At 36.6% G+C, this 17,050-nt stretch overlaps 1 protein-coding gene across 1 annotated transcript in view; it reads left to right on the top strand.

Annotated features, from left to right (window-relative positions):
• Positions 1-14,734, top strand: part of LOC138712446 (farnesol dehydrogenase-like) — a 105,819-nt gene extending 91,085 nt beyond the window's left edge. The window contains exon 7 of the mRNA XM_069844270.1: positions 14,473-14,734. Coding sequence (XP_069700371.1) covers positions 14,473-14,514 — 42 coding nt within the window. The 3' untranslated portion in view covers positions 14,515-14,734. The remainder of the gene's footprint in view (positions 1-14,472) is intronic.
• Positions 14,735-17,050: the final 2,316 nt, after the last annotated feature.

Below are 17,050 nucleotides of genomic sequence, written 5' to 3'. Positions count from 1 at the left end.
TAGCCTATAGCGAACAGACAGAGATTTTTGAGGAATTTCTTCTTATTTAGAAGGTATGTGAATGTGATTGAAATAAATTTAATGTAATTATTTACGTGTTGTATTGTTATTAATGATTATAATTTCGTTTATTTCTTTATTGAACATATACAGGGTGTCTCAGGATGAATACAAAATTCTTCAGGATAATGTAGTTTTGGTTAACTTACATCGACTTAACCTGATCTAGCTACCTATGTCCGAAGTCTAACGGTTGGGAAGAAATACTGGAACGTTTTACTGTTCCTTGTACTATACTTGAAGTGTTACACTACATCTTCTGCACATGGCAGCATCTGAGCACCGCAACGCCAGCGCAACACACACAATTGAATACACGTTAACTTGACATTTAATTTGTCTATTCGCATAGTTAATAAGCAGACATATTTTTTGTTTATGGATTATGTGATGGCAATGCATTGTCATTAAATTATTTACTTTTTTTTTGGGTATTATGATTTATTTATTTGTATTATTGGTTTAGGTGTATTAATTTAAGTAAAGTTAATAGAAGATTTTAACTTCTTTCTTATGCTTTCAAAACATATGTTTTTCTTTAAAGCTTTTTAACTTAATTATTTAAGTTATCACTAAGTTTTATTATCATTGGATGTGCAATGTAATATAAAAATATGAGGAATGCAGATAACGTTTTCCCAATCCACGAGGTTTAATCTAGCTGTGTGTTTTTCCATGTTTTAGCAGATGTTATCGGAAACTGGCAAGGTCGGAAAGATAACCGATACCGGTACCTAACATGAATGTGCTATTCATGGAATCCATAAGAAGGGCAACCTTAGTAATATGACTGGTTCAATTATTATATTTTCTTACTGAGTTTTACTTAATTATGAAATAAACTGATTGAAATAACACAAGATTCTACATTTTCAATAACTTATCGTATTACAATGCTCTACAACGTAGAAATACGTCTATACACCACTCTCCATTTAAAAGTTCCCGATCAATACATTTCGGACATAGGTATATCAGGTTAAATCGATGTAGTTTATTGTAAGCTACATTAACCTGAAGTGTTTTACATTCCTCAGTACCATAGTGTTCTAATCAGGGATGTGTAAAGTGGTGGAATATGACGAATAAATTGTAGGTTTCGTTTTAATTTCCAAAAAATTTGGAAAGAAGACTATTTTATTATTATGAATAAAGGTAGAATTCAATGCCTCAACTGTTCAGTTGAGATTTAAATAAAACATAATAGCCACTGGCGAGGCTCAGTCGGTTAAGGCGCTTGCCTGAAGTCTGTCTGTCTGAAGTTGCGCTCGGGCGCGGGTTCGATCCCCGCTTGGACCGATTACCAGGTTGGGTTTTTTCCGAGGGTTTTCCCAAACGTAAGGTAAATGTCGGGTCATCTATGGCGAATCCTCGGCCTCCTCTCGCTAAATACCATCTCGCTATCACCAATCTCATCGACGCCAAATAACCTAGTAGTTGATACAGCGTCGTTAAATAACCTACTAAAAAAAAGATATCAGACGACACTTCGATCTTGAACAGAAGAGGATTTTTACGAACATAATCTTATAGGTAAGGGTTTAAAATAAGATTGTTAAAAGATGGTTTATATTAATAAAATAGTTGTTACATGCGATAAAGCGAGGTGTTATTTTCATGTAATTTGTTGTGCAGAATGGAACAGTAGAAAGTTTTAAAAATCTACAAGAATAATTTGTTAATGGACAAGCCAACCCACAATCACTATTAGTTGAAAATGCAGTCCGATCAATTTTTCGCATTTCAAACACATAGACGAGTCATAGAGAAAAATATCCTTTTCAAATGTCAGGTAAAACCAACAAGGAATTGTATGAATTAACACATAATGAGAAGTCTTCCTAACTTACTTAATTTCGCAGCTAAGATTCTGACAATCTTTCCATCCACGTATGTCTGCGAACATTTTTTTTCTAAAATGAACCTGATGAAAAGTATTGCCCGTACATGTCTAGCAGCATATCATCTCGTAACTACAGACCGATTATTTAGTTCTGACAGCTCAGCGACGCGAAAGAGGGGAAGTAATAGGAGTAGTGGGGAGAGCTCCGGAGTAGAGATAAGGGCGATCGGTCCGTAAAGAAATGCAGTACAGCTTAATTGCACTAGAAACATACCGCTCTACCGCACGCATGACATCCGATCGCTCCGAAAGCAAGCGAGTGACAAACCCAAACACCCCTTGGCATAACTAAAGGGACTCACCTGAACCAGGCGCACATCTCCGGCGACTGTCAGGATTAAATAATCGTACTGTATATACTTTACGTTTATTAGTAATAGTCAGTGGCGGCTCGTGGGTATTGAATTAAGGGGGGCTGCATACAAAAATAAACCAAGCAACTTTATTTAAAGATTAGTTCCATGCGCCTTATCTTGTAAGTTGTGTTTAAATGAGACAGGCTCATGTCAGTAGATTTACTGGCATTTAAAAGTATCCTGCGGACAAAATTCCGGCACACCGGCGACGCTGATATAACCCCTGCAGTTGCGAGTGTCGTTAAATAAACCATAATTTAATTTTTTATATGCAGATTTGAACCTTAGAAATATCTAACTGGCGATGTTGTAGTTGGTTGTATAATATATATACATGATACATCAATAAATGAAAAAATAACTGAGCCAGAAATTGAATTCAGGATATTCAAGAGTACGGACCAGGGCGCTTGCCTCATTTATTGTGATCTTAGATGTTTCAGATTGCATTATGGTTTGAAAACATTCTAGCAATGGCTCCTTCTTCTCATGAACAACATTTACTGTTCTTATTTTAAATCCATCTTGTTGCCCCAGCTGATGGAATTGTCTTTGAAACACATTAATCTAATACAGACTGTGCGGAGATCGAGAGAAGAAAGCAGGGATACTGGATAAATTAGCAAAAAATATGCGAACCTTTGTATTTTGTTTAGCGGCTCTTTCCATTATGAGATTCAACTGATGGGCACTTAATTTCACATTTCTTCTGAATTGTTAAGGTACTGAACTGAATAGACTGCAAATATTGTACAGAATTAAACATTCTTGCAAAACAACATTAAAGAAAACGTATTTAAAACTGCACGCTACTGACAAACTGCTGCAAATTTTGCAGCGCCTGGAAACTCTGGATTCACGGCCAAGGGCAACAGGGAGGAGGGGTAAAACTAACGCGCAAAGCATCCGAGACGAGACTGGCAGCTCCAGGGGAGGAAGTGGCTTCATCTTATAGTCCTTGCCTCTGGTTTCGCTCTGGCAGCACCAGGGGAGGAAGTGACTTCACTAACGATAGCGTGCATGTCATTGAGAGCCGCTAAATAGAGACTGTATAATAAATGTATTTCACAACATAAAACGAGACAAGAGCCACAGATGTCTGGGGGTGCTGCAACTCCGCAGCCCCTCTTCGAAAGCCGCCCCTGGTAATAGTATTCATCCTAATATAGACAGACTTGTTCTGACCAAACAGTATAGGTCAGGGATGTCAAAGCGCCTGCACTGCGTGCTCTCAAGAACCCGCACAAGATTTCCTTAAGAGCGATGATTGTATTTTATCTTGACAAAAAGTGAACCTTGTTGGTCTTCGTCATTATCCCCCTCCACATAATTCAATCAGTTAATCCAATCAATCAATACCTGCTAATTGCTAATCCATCCTCACGTTCTGTCCCCCACAGTATGCATACATAAACATAACATTAATAGTACAGCAATCACATGCAGTCAATGGATGACCTACATCAACCTGCTATAAACAAATACAATTAACACGATGCTTTAATGCACTCTCTGGCCAGTGTATATACAAAGTGAACCGTAAATAATATCATTATTTTAAGGGGTTATTCTTTGAGATATTTAATACAAAAAATAATATAATGTTGTTCGTTTTTGCGTCCCTTCCAAGAAAAAAAATGTTTTTTATTAAACATTTCATAGCGTATTTTGGGAAAGTCATTGATTTAATTCCCAATATACTCAGTGAATTCAAGAGAGCAGTGTATTATGATAATAAAATAGAAAGAATTTTAGTTTTATAATTTATATGTGTTGAAATTTGATGCGAACAAAATGTGACATTATAAATGTTGTGCGAACGTCGCTTAGGTCGCACTGATTGCTAATCGGACGGCTACTGTGTTCGACATGTGCTCCTACTTATCAGGATTTCTGACACCACCATTTTACTCAACAATGGAAACGATTTTACTGGAAGAGCTGGAGCTCTCAGGATATTATTATTGTATCTCCAATGGGGGGTAGCCCTATTTTACATATGTATGCTAGGGGAGCTCTCAGGATACTATAGGAAAGCTACATGATTACTAAACTTAGTCTGAAATGATTGCAATATTGTAAACTCTACCTGATTTATTATATATTTACAAATTTACAAAGCTACTTACAATATATTTCATTGGATGACGCCATGCCGCTTCCAAGTCTCTCAAATTCACCCTCTCTGCCAGTCTTCACTAACTGCCTCAACTCCTCACCAACACTTCTTATGTTTCGTTAACCGTTTCCCGCCCGGGGTACCGACCACGCCATCCACCAGGTGAGATGGTCTTAAAACCTCTTTTGATTTCACATAATTACAAATGTCGTCTTAATCAAACATCTCTTACGTTTAATTTGATTCGGTGCAATATAGCGATAAGTCGCTATAATGAGACTACGCGTAAGAAAAGAGTTCGAACAATGCGTGATATAATTTTAACCAATTAAAATGAATGTTTTGTTCTACTGGACCAATGCGATTAGTCCAGCAATGATCTGTGGCGTAAGAATACTTTCATTGTAGGCAGTGATTTACCATACGCCTGACAGGACTCTATAACGCTGGCTAAGCATCTTAAGACCGTGTATTCTGCTGACACTGTTCCTGTTTCAAATTTAATACTCACCAGGAAATCTTGCTACAGGGCGTTCTTTAGCCCTGGGGCATAACATAAAATTTCTTTGCAGAACGAAAAGTTACATTTCTTCGGATCAGATTTCTGCACATTTAAATGACAAAACTAAAATTATTTCAGTCATTTATTATAAAAATACACTGTTGTCTTAAACTGATTCAGCATATTGGGAATTAAATCAATGTTTTATACGCTATAAAGTCTTTCATATAAAATAAGTTTTATCTCGAAAAGAAAGCAAAAACGAGCAAAATTGTATTCAACTTTTTTGTTTGAAATATCTCAAAGAATAACCCCCCAGAACTAATCACATTACTTACGGTTCACTCTTGTGCAAACTTTTTCTTCTCTTCGTTAACTGGGAGCAGTTTTGCCAATTCAGCGGTTTTCCCGCTAAATCTAGCTTTTTTGGATAACCGTCTCGCGGGTAAAATTATATTATCCCGCTTAGCGGGAATACTAGCGTTTTTAATCTTTAAAGTTTCTGAAATGAAAATTCATATTAGCATTATAAGCGGCTTTCATAATTACATTTAATTCGTTCAGTTTGTGTTTTGTGAAATAATGGATGTGTCAATGTAATGATAATTCCATATTATATATGTTACCGTTAAAACCCGAAATCCGTCAAAACCAGTTTCAACTAGTAAAAACTAGTTTAAGCAAATAAAGATAGAAATTGAGTTTTCGTATGATCTAGAATCAGTGTCAGGTTAGGTTTGGTTTGTTTAGGTTTTTGTTTGATAAAAGCCTTAAAAAAAAAGAAAAAAAAAAACTAACCAAACCAAACCTGACCTGTCATTGATTCTAGATCTTACGAAAATTCGCTTTCTATCTATATTTTAAAACTGCAGTAGTTTTTACTAGTTGAAACCTGTTTTGTCAAATTTTGGATTTTAACGGTAACATATATCGTGCAATAAGAATTTGAATATGTTGTGTCTGTGATAAAAGTGTTCAAAATTACTTTATAGCGCCACATTGGCAATGATAATTGTGTGCAATATTCGTTACATTGGCGGGTGGATGCTCTATCTTGACCATTATTATTATTATTATTATTATTATTATTATTATTATTATTATTATCATCATCATCAACGTCATGGATTAGGCCATTTCGGCCTGTTCCGGCGATGTCTCAGCAGGGTGTCCATCTCTTCCAGGGTCTTCCCACCTCACGCTTGCCTCTAGGATTGTAATTTAAGGCTAACTTAGGCAATCTGCTGTCATCCATTCTGAATAGATGTTCCGTCCATTTATGTTTATAATCATGGATTTTTTCTTCCATACTATGTATCTGCAAATTTTTTCTTATTTCTACATTCTGTATTCTGTCCATGATATTACTTCCATTCACATATCGTAGGAATTTCATTTCGGCAGTCTGTATTTTTCTTTTATTTCCTGCGCCCATTATCCATGTCTCACTTACATAAAGGAGTGTTGGTATTGATAATATTTTATAAAGTTTTAATTTTGTTTCTTTTCTTGTTTTTTTTCCTAGAGTCCTTTTGATGGTCCCGTTTATAGCCTGGAATTTTGACAGTTTGATATACAAATCTTTATCTTTCTCATAGCTTATGTAGCATCCCAGATACTGAAAATGTGATATTTCCTCTATTGGGGTCTTCCCTATTATTATTTTTGATCTCACTGGATTTTTTCCTCGAGAGGCCATCTCTTTTGTTTTTTGAAGTGATATTTTACAATTATATTTTTCTGAGACATTCTGAAATTTGTATATCAACTTCTGGAGGTCGTCTTCATTCTCTGCTAACATGGCGATGTCATCTGCAAACAGTATATTATTTAATCTATAATTTTTACTAATTTCTATTCCTATTATTAATATTGAATAATAAGTATACATTAAAATCTAGAGATATTTGTTAGAAAATCGCGGGTTTTCGAAAGCCATCTAGCGGGATTATACGAACAACTGTTGGCAACACTGACTTGGAATTCTGAAAACGCACTGTTTAGTTAATCTGAAGACCATATCTTTCATTATAATTTTATTATTAGACACTGATTAAATAGACACCTTTTTACGTTCTAAAACAAGTGATCGTTTCTTTATTCATCCCGGTACCTTCGAAGTTGAAGGATACATCTCCCATCACTTCTACGAATATTCTACAACGTGTTTCAATGTAGCAAATATAACCAAGTTAGTGACAGGACTAATTAAAGGACATTGAACCCTCAGGAAACACCTGCATACAATGGGTATATTTAGAGAACATGCCCACGGCAATTTATAATGATGTAGACAAGACAGCTTCTCATATCATGTTCAGGTATGAAGCATTACATTACAGAACATGTACCATTTCCAAATACATCTAATAAATCAAACATTAAAAAGAAAGTCCTGCTTAAAGGTTGCTAAAACTTTTTCATCAAAGAAAATTATGTGCATAAATTAAACTCTAATGATAGAATGAAATGGTTTCAGTGTTATGGATAATAATAGTAATATGCGTTACAAGAGCGGTATGTTGAAGTTTTCATGTTCGAGGAAAAGTTTGAAAAAGCGAAACGTAGTTGAGCTTTTTTAATTTCCGAGAATTGAAAGAAAACATACCGCTCGTGTATCGTACATTATTTTGTGCGAAGATCGTTTATTACATACCTGAAAGAGGAATTTCTAATTAGCTGCAATGAAATCTCCATCTTGGTTTCTGTTCATTGACGGCAAATTTGCAAAACAAAAATATCTATCTTCAACATTGTTGCTTTAAAATGTTTTCTGTGTTTAGGCCTACTCCAGCAGGCCGTGATATACGTCTGTCTCCCCCCCCCGTCCATGATGAGTCTGGAATCTTGCTGGTTTTTTCACGGCTTTCTTAATGTTACTTGCATCACGAATGCAGTAACTTTAGTGGAGTTGTAGAGTTTACTTAATTTTTGCAAATATTTAAAAACAATAATTAACAGTGCAATTTAGGTGAAATTGCAGTGGTAAGTTTCCAATTTATAATTATTACTATATTGAACGTCTCTAAAAATAATATGTTAAAAGCCTAAAGCAGTAAAATCAGTATGTTACTTAAGCGGTAAGAAGAGGGAAATTGCTATGTGTGTTAGGTTGGGAATACTGAATGTGGAATTTTAGACTTTCCGCGGATTGGTTTTGTACGGAAACCAAGCAAATACGCACGATCTCGCACAAAGATCTTTTCTTACGTCCAAAATAACGAATTCCTTTGTGAGTGTGAAACGTTAGCTAACCTTCGGTATAAGATCCTAGGTCATACTTTTTCTAAATCTCAGTATTACCACAGCATTCCTATCTTGACGATACTGAAGCCTTTTTAAAAATTTGTTTTCATAACGCTTTATCAACTGCTGTGGTTATCTGAGTGAAATGAAGGTGATGTCAGAGAAATTACTCCAGTGTCTAGCGCTGAAAGTTACCCAACATTTGGTCTTAATTGGTTGAGGGAAAATCCCGGAGGAAAATCTCAACCGGTAACTTGTCCCATCCAGAATCATTGTAGCAAAACTGTGCGGAATTCCACAAAATATGTGGAATTTTTATTCTTGTGGAATGATCGACTGTGTGGATTTTGTGTGTAATTCTCATTAAATTTTTGTATTAATTAAAAAATAAATGTGCATATACAAATACCGGTACAGTTGTTAATCTGTAGATGGGTAGCTTGGGTTTTGTCGTTCTGTTAGAAGGTTTTTGACCTTTTCTTTATTAACTTTCCCCCGGGCTTTGAAAGTTCTGAGTGACAATGAAATACTGGACAACGTTCATTGACTCAGACAGCTGCGTAACAATGAACTTGAGGTGGATGGTGTGTGCTTGGAGAACAGATTTTTACAGCTATGCGTCTTGTTGACAGGGTGGGTGAAAAAGTAAACAACAAGCTCAGTCACTTGTCTGGTTTTTCTCTTCTCTCTGATCTGCTCCATGTACGACCCGTGACAAAAATACTTTCTATTACCTAAGACTAAATTGCTTAATATGCATCATATTTAAATAAATAATACTGAATATAAATAAACAATTAAATAATATATGTGCATGCATAAGTTTGAACATTATATAAACTTATGTTATGCAATGGAGGAGAGACCTAATTTCTAAAAATACTGTAGCGATAATAAAAGTGCGAATAACGAAGTCACACTAAACCAGCGTTGGATTCAGAAAGCTATGTAATTAAGATATCTATATATTTTGCATGCCACCAAGATTTATTACAAATCATCCGTCCTCAAGTGACGTTGACCACTGGGATCCGGAATTAACAAACAGAAAAGATAAAGGGAAATGAAACGAGCAAAATAATGATTCGATTTGTACATTAAAACAAAAATTTACGCGTTAACATATAGATGATAGTGTAGAATTTGAAGAGAGGCCTTCAGAATTTCCATTACAATCTTCTGAACCTCATGAAAGGGAATTTTAAAGGATTTAAGGATATTAGATGTAAATTTTGGTAAACAACCCCTCGCTCCAAATAGTAAGCCTGTAACATCCCAGTTGTAAAGCGAAATGCCATATTTTTCACTGAGGTATGGAAGACAAGGTACATATTTAGCTCGCTTGTTATCATTTATCAGCAGTGCTTGATTTGTGTCTCGTTCAAAGCAAATCGTAGGGTCTAAGACCATCGCTTTCTGGGTTCTTCTATTGATGGCAATTATATCGACTCTTCTATGAGAATCGTCTTCAGACACACAATGAATCTCCTCATGTACTTCCTATCCTCTGCTTCTTAATAGGTTGACAATTGCTGTACGGGCACGATGGTGTCTGTTGTTACGCAGTAGCTCTCCCTTCTTATAGTACACAAAAATGTATTCTAGAGTCATGACCAGGCTTCGGCCTAGGGACACAGAGTAACCAGTATGAGGTTTAGAGTACACGGAGTATAGATGACGTCATGACCCGTGTGGAGGAGTGACTGCAACAGCACAGGTGGGTCCGTAATGTGCATTGCCGTTGTGTGTAGGCCTATTGCTGCTTGGCTGCGGTACGTGTAACAGGCTTCGGCGTAGGGACACCTGATTGAAGGTTACAATTCACATTAATACTTTAATGGTAGACATATATTGTCCATACTAGAATATACTGCATCTGTACAGGGTGAAATATATTTTGTGCCGTACTATGACGGACTGTTTATATGTTGAGACAATAAATAACGGCGCGCTCCATCTCACAGTCCACTCGACCAACACAACACTATGTCCGTGCGTTCTCAACTTCATGCGTTTCTGTGCTCAGGACCGAAGCCTGGTCATGACCTGTGGAATTGTGTGAAATTTGGTTGCAGCGTGGGTGGATTTTAGTGTTGCTAAAGGCTGTGTGATGTATCTTGTCTCACTGTGAAAAGAGAGAGAAAGGAGATATGTCTTACTTCGTCTGTGTTGTTATGGCGATGGGGGAGTGCAGCGGTGCCGTCCATCCATCCATCCATCCAGTGGCGGAAGGGACTAATTGATACATTCTGTAGCGCAAAATAAAATAACAAAATATCTCTCTTCGTACTGTGTAGTTCCGTCACTGAGCTTGTCTTTCAAGAAACTGAGTTCCGGCAGCCTGTACAATAACAAGATTTTGAAAGGAATCCTGAAAATTTACAACCCTCCTATAATCTCCACCCTCATTTGAAGGGACTTGGTTTTATTGCTACTGAGACAAGATAAACCTTACCAGGTATAGTCTGGCAACACTGCCCAGGGTTTAAACCTGGGCCCGTTCCTTTCACGGCCAGACATGTTAACCGTTACTCCACAGCGCATTCAGGTCTTCTTAGGGAATTAATTTACTGAAAGGTTACAAACAATATCTCGACAAACTCTCGCAGTTCGAGGGTTCTTTTCATCTCCCGCCCTCTTCAATACTCAAAAATAATTAATAAAATTATGATATCTCGCGCATATCTTAATATTTTATACATTAATGGCAATAAAATGAAGTACTGCTGACGTTGAAATCCACATCCTGAGATTATGATGCAGACTTTCTGAAACAGAAGCCAAACATGCGTCCCTTCCTCGGTCGCCTCAGACGCCATCCCCCAGTCTGACCTCGGGTCATCCGACACTCCATTCCACTAGGAGAGCGGTCGATGTGGCCACAGATGTCGGGAACTGCGGCGTATCACAGGGGTCGTCATCCTCACGTTCTGGTGTTCGACCCTTTCTTCGGGGTAAATTCAATTTGTATTCCACCACCGACCACAAACGAGTGAGATGCCCGGTGCCATTGGAAGCATCTGGCCACCAACGGGAAAGGAAAACCTAGCAAACCTTTCAAGTCAATCACTTCAACCTGTACACTGAAACACATTTGAAATAACCAAATATAGTCCGTTGTTTCGATTTATGTCAGGAAAATGGAGCATTATTCCCCCTTCTTAGACTTTTTTTTGTACTCGTATATTCAATTATGTTTCATGTGTTCCTAATGGGTGAAATTGCTTCAAGCATCCTTTTGTCGTCGGATTCTTTGCTGTAATCTTGGTGTGTGATGTAATATAATTATACTACAACTAGTGGCTTGTGCAGCAAATGCTGCTGCAAACTAAGTTCGTTAGACATTCAAATAAAGATTTTTCAGATTTATTTTCAATGAAGAATACTTGTCTTTTTGATAGTTATTTGCTTCCATAATAGTGAAACATACTCCCTCTCAATGGATTTTTTTTAGGCCAAATACTTTTTCTTGAACCTATCCAACTTCAGTTTTTGAGTTTCAACGCGAAAACGCAAGTAACAATGTCAGGACGATAGCAGTAGCTATTTCAGGTCATTGTGGATTGTAGGCAAAAGTTAAAAAAATGTCAGGTTTGCTAAGCTTTCGAACAATAGCATTTTGCTGCATGTAGAACTTGAAATGTAGAGCGTAAAATCATCTTATCCTACTAAAAGATCTTGCTGAAATGATCTTATTTTATCAGTAAGTAATACCTTTTTATCTTTCCTTAAGAACTGTAATTTTTGCGCTCTCTCGAGCCAATACTGAAGACAATGACACATATCAATATCTACACTACACCGCCATTAAGTATATGAAAAAGACCCAACCCCACTGGTTTAATAAGTATAAAAATATTTGATTTTTAATAACAATATTATTATCTTACTTAAGTTTTGTAGTTATATATAGCAGTCACTCAGTAAATTATAGAAATGGAGATCTAAATTAAGATATTCTCTACATTTACTTACATAACCTCAAAACGTTTCTCTTTCATGTCATCAATATGGCATCAATATTAATGAAGAATAGACGCATCATGATATTAACTATAATAATATTTAATTTCTAATGGTAATAATGTCATCAAACCACCTCAAGTTTCGTAGATTTGAATATCCAATACACAGCTGTACTCAGAAAATTATGCACTGCAGAATCAGTTTTTAATAACAAATTGAATTGAGCTCTAAATATGTCGGCAATCCTGCAGGTCATGGCCTTCGTGTAATAGCCTATTGTTTATTGTAGTGTGTGTTTTGTTCTGAAATTCAATCAAGTCGGCCATGATTCAATAAAATTAGTTCTCAAAACTGACAACAGGTGGATTTTGGAAAATAGGAAAATTATGTAGGAAAATTGACATTTCACTGAAAACTACTACTTTTCTGAAAAACTTTGGATGCCAGGCATGAAAATGAGGGGTCACTCATTAAAATCCGTTCAGCCGTTTTCTCGTAATTTCCATTACCAGTTCAATATATATATATATATATATATATATATATAATAATTATTTAAATACCGGTAGCATTCTTCCAGAACAGAATGGGTAACATTAGTAAAGTTGGAATTTATGAAACATTTATATAACCGGTTGTTCTGTATGGTTGTGAAACTTGGACTCTCACACTGAGAGAGGAACAGAGATTAAGCGTGTTTGAGAATAAGGTGCTTAGGAAAATATTTGGGGCTAAGAGGGATGAAGTTACAGGAGAATAGAGAAAGTTACACAACGCAGAACTGCACGCATTGTATTCTTTGCCTGATATAATTAGTAACGTTAAATTCAGACGTTTTGGATGGGCAGAGCATGTAGCACGTGAGGGCGAATCCAGAAATACATATAGAGTGTTAGTTGGGAGACTGGAGGGAAAAAGGCCTTTGGGGAGGCCAAGACGTAGATGGGAGGATAATATTAAAATGGATTTTAGAGAGGTGGGATATGATGATAGAGAGTGGATTAATCTTGCACAGCTTCAGATAACTTCCGCTAAAACATGGGAAAACACACAGCTGGATGAAACCCATTCGATTGGGTAAATGTTGTCTGCATTCCTCAACAGCACTCAATGCATTGTCATCACAAAATCCATAAACAAAAACTATGTCTGCTTATTCACTATGCGAATAGACGAATTAAATGTCAAGTGAACGTGTATTCAATTGTGTGTGTTTCGCTGGCGTTGCGGTGCTCAGATGCTGCCATGTACAAAAGATGTTGTGTAACACGTGAAGTATGTAGGCCTACGTACATGCAGACAGAATATGTGTGGAGGGAGAAATGTAGATGTGGTGTAGATCTATACACTGCCCGCGAGGGAATATTGTGCCTATCTCTGGTGTAGAGGTTATGGACATAGATTTGAATACGAGTCATGTAAGCATAAGACTAAAATTTTGCCTCCCAGATTCCTTGAGACGATTAAAATTGATTCTTGAAGCTGTGAGACATATCTTAGCTGGAGTGATTAATGAGTTGAAATATCGACTTATTTATTATCCTGCATATAAAGCTGATTTTAATCATTATTCTTCCAGTATTTGAAAGTTTACAGTAACTACGTAGGCCTACCTAGAATAGTACATTATGCAACGAGCCTATAATGGTAGTAATTAAGACGCAAGTATGTTTGTTTATGAAACGAGCGCAAGCGAGTTTCATAATTTTCATACGAGCGTCTTAATTACCATTATAGGCAAGTTTCATAAGACTTTTCATGCTCGACCATATTTCTAACTTGAAATTACTTAAAAATATTCATATTATGGTTATGTAAATGAGTAGCGAACTGACCTGAATTGTGAGATGTGCGCAGACGCGAAAGTATTGATTTTTTCCGAGGCCGAATGTCATTGACCTTGATATAACGTAGAGACTAAGATGAAGATTAGTCATGATATAACCTGAAAATTGATTTAGAATTGAAAAACGAGATGACAAATTGAATTTATTTCAATATTATTTACAATTAACGCTAATTATTATAGTAACAGAACATAACCTTCTGCGACAGTATTAGATTTCCAGCCTCCGTGACTTTTCGCTAATTGTCTTTCGATTGCATATCCGAGAATAATCGATACTTGCGGTTTTATAATGGTACAATGGTGATTTCTCATTGGCTGAACAACTGAACTATAATGAATAGGTGTACTTTAATGAGGTGCATTAAAGGGCTACTACCAGGTGTATAATTACTACATTTCCGCAAGGTCGAGCATAAAGTTATTTAAAGTTCATATATTACAGATATTTTATTTTTTGTATTTCTGTTGCAGATTCACGACCTGATCATAAAACCTGTTGGAGAAGTTTTCTAGCATGAAAGGATTTAACATGTTTGTATGCCCTGAACACACTGCTGAACTTCAGATAAGTGGGTACAACATCGAACCTCTCACTTTCATATCAGCGACCTGAAGATTGCCTTCTATACACATAATATAGTAGCTCAGAGAATCAGCACAAAAATGAACTGGATACCTATGTCAACATATTGTAACACTACATGTTGAATATAATAAACTTCTCTGGTACTTATGCATGGTTTTTATATAGTTCTTTTTTTACAAAAAGCAATGTAAAATTGATAATATTATAAAACTAGCAAACAAAGAAAATAAATAGACCTAAACAAAAATAATACGAAAGAATCTGAACAGCCGTTCCTCTACACTCATTATGAAAAGAGATTCCCTCAGACAATGTGAGAAGAGCGACACATAAGAGTTCTGACTAGTGATGAGCAGAATCAAATAATTTTAAGAATCGAGTAATCTGTTCTCGAATATTAATTTATTCGAATAAAAGTTCTCGAATACTTTTATCATTCGAATAAAAGTTCTCGAATACTTTTATATTTCGAATAGAAGTTCTCGAATACTTTTATCATTCGAATAAAAGTTCTCGAATACTTTTATCATTCGAATAAAAGTCCTCTAATACTTTTATCATTCGAATAAAAGCTCTCGAATACTTTTATCATTCGAATAACGATTTGATTACTCACTGGCAGGTTCTCTCTTCTCGGTTCTCTTATCCGACATCCAGTATGATAGCGATAACGATAACAGTGACAGTAGTGTATTGTGCAAGCACAAGAGTTTACATATTTTATTATTCTAATCACATGCTGTAGCTATCTGCAACTTCCAGTAAAGATGTTGATCCTTGCGTTCCGTAATTAGACGAGAGAAAGAAAGACGAGAGAGGTGAAACAGAGAGAAACGATCTGGAGCAAGTATTTATTGCACGCAACTACGTCATGTTTGTAGGCGAGGTTAGCCGAATGTATACGATTGATGAGCAATCGGTGTTCTCGAGAACTTCTTTCTCTGTACTGTTTGTTTCTGTTCTCATTCGGCAAGCTTCTCGCAGCATCTACCATCTGAGCAAAGTATTCGAATAATAAAATTGTTCACGATTCGAGATATATCTCGAGAACTTTCAAGAATCGAATAATTCGTACTTTTTATTCCAATACTCTCATCACTAGTTCTGACAATCTGTGCGCTTTGATGGCGTCAGAAACATCTGGATATGTCTCATCACAACTCTAAACAAAAATATTAGTTCAAGCGCGCACGCTTAGCGTTGGTTTCGGAAGAGGAGTTGAACTAATTTTAAGAGGACAGTAGGTTATATAAATTATTCTTAGAATTTTCTTCTTTAGCTACTCTTAATTTATTGTAATATAATCTGATGTTTCAACATATACAATTACATCTCCTTTTTTAAATTTCAACAACTAATGTTTCTGGAAACGAGATAGAATGGAAGGAGTACTGTTCTACGCATGCGCAGAGTCTTCTATCCCTGTCCTTGACACTTTTCTTTCGCACAAAAATGGTCTCGTTTTGATGTAGAAAGGATTAAGCGCAGTCGTTTTTAGACGTTGACTATCATCTTTGCACAGGTATGAATGCTTTCCTTTCGTCATTTTGTAGAAACAGTGTACCATCAGGGATTTTAACCTGGTTAAATGAGGTGTCGGCTAACCATATTTAAGTAACCGGTGATTATGAATGGTGCATATAAATTACATTTCAACCATGGTTACTTTTTAACCGTGGTTTCGTAACCCATGGTTACTGCATTTTAGCAGTAGTTGATGCACATGGCCACTAAAGGCTTGCAACAAACCACAGACGATGTTTCACAGACTAAAATAAAAATATTGTAACTTTTTATTCTACTTTTAACCACCATACCTGTCAATAATGTGACTTTTATTCTTAATAATTCACCCTACAACAATGGGTATTCCACTGAACACAGCAACACAATAGTCTTTAAACACAATAGTCGTTATTGTACTCCACACAGCGACAATGGCAATACACGTGCAACAATGTACTCCTAATTTCAGCTAATGTTCACAATGCACTATGTACAGAACAAAACTATCAGTTCTCAGTTCACAGTTCGTTCGTCTTGGCTAGTTCTTCTACAGTAGCTCACTCACTCGAGTTCACTGCACGTCGAACCCAAGCCTTCCAGATGCGGTTCTCTGCACGTCGAACCCAAGCCTTCCAGATGCGATTCCTTGCACGTCGGACCCCAGTCTACCAGATACTCTCGAAGGCTGGCTCCCTTGCTCACTCGAAGGCTCACTTGTAGACTTACTGAAGAGTAACTAACTCGCTACTGACTCTCGTCGGCAACTCACGGTGTTATTTATTTACCACGAAAATCTAGAATGTTCTGCGTCGCGAAGCTTCTGGGCCTCCACAACAATCGGTCTCCAGATGCTTCCTTACTTCCGCCCAGTCACAGTCGTTTTTTCTTCCCCCTCACTCCGCACCGCGGCTAGCATCAGGGATTCGTGTTTCCGTTTCCCCGCGCCTTCCTTCTCGA

The sequence above is a fragment of the Periplaneta americana genome, chromosome 13, assembly GCF_040183065.1.
Source record: "Periplaneta americana isolate PAMFEO1 chromosome 13, P.americana_PAMFEO1_priV1, whole genome shotgun sequence".
Taxonomy (NCBI): Eukaryota; Metazoa; Arthropoda; class Insecta; order Blattodea; family Blattidae; genus Periplaneta; species Periplaneta americana.
Note: the sequence above shows the minus strand (reverse complement) of the source record. Positions and strands in the feature narration are given on the sequence as shown.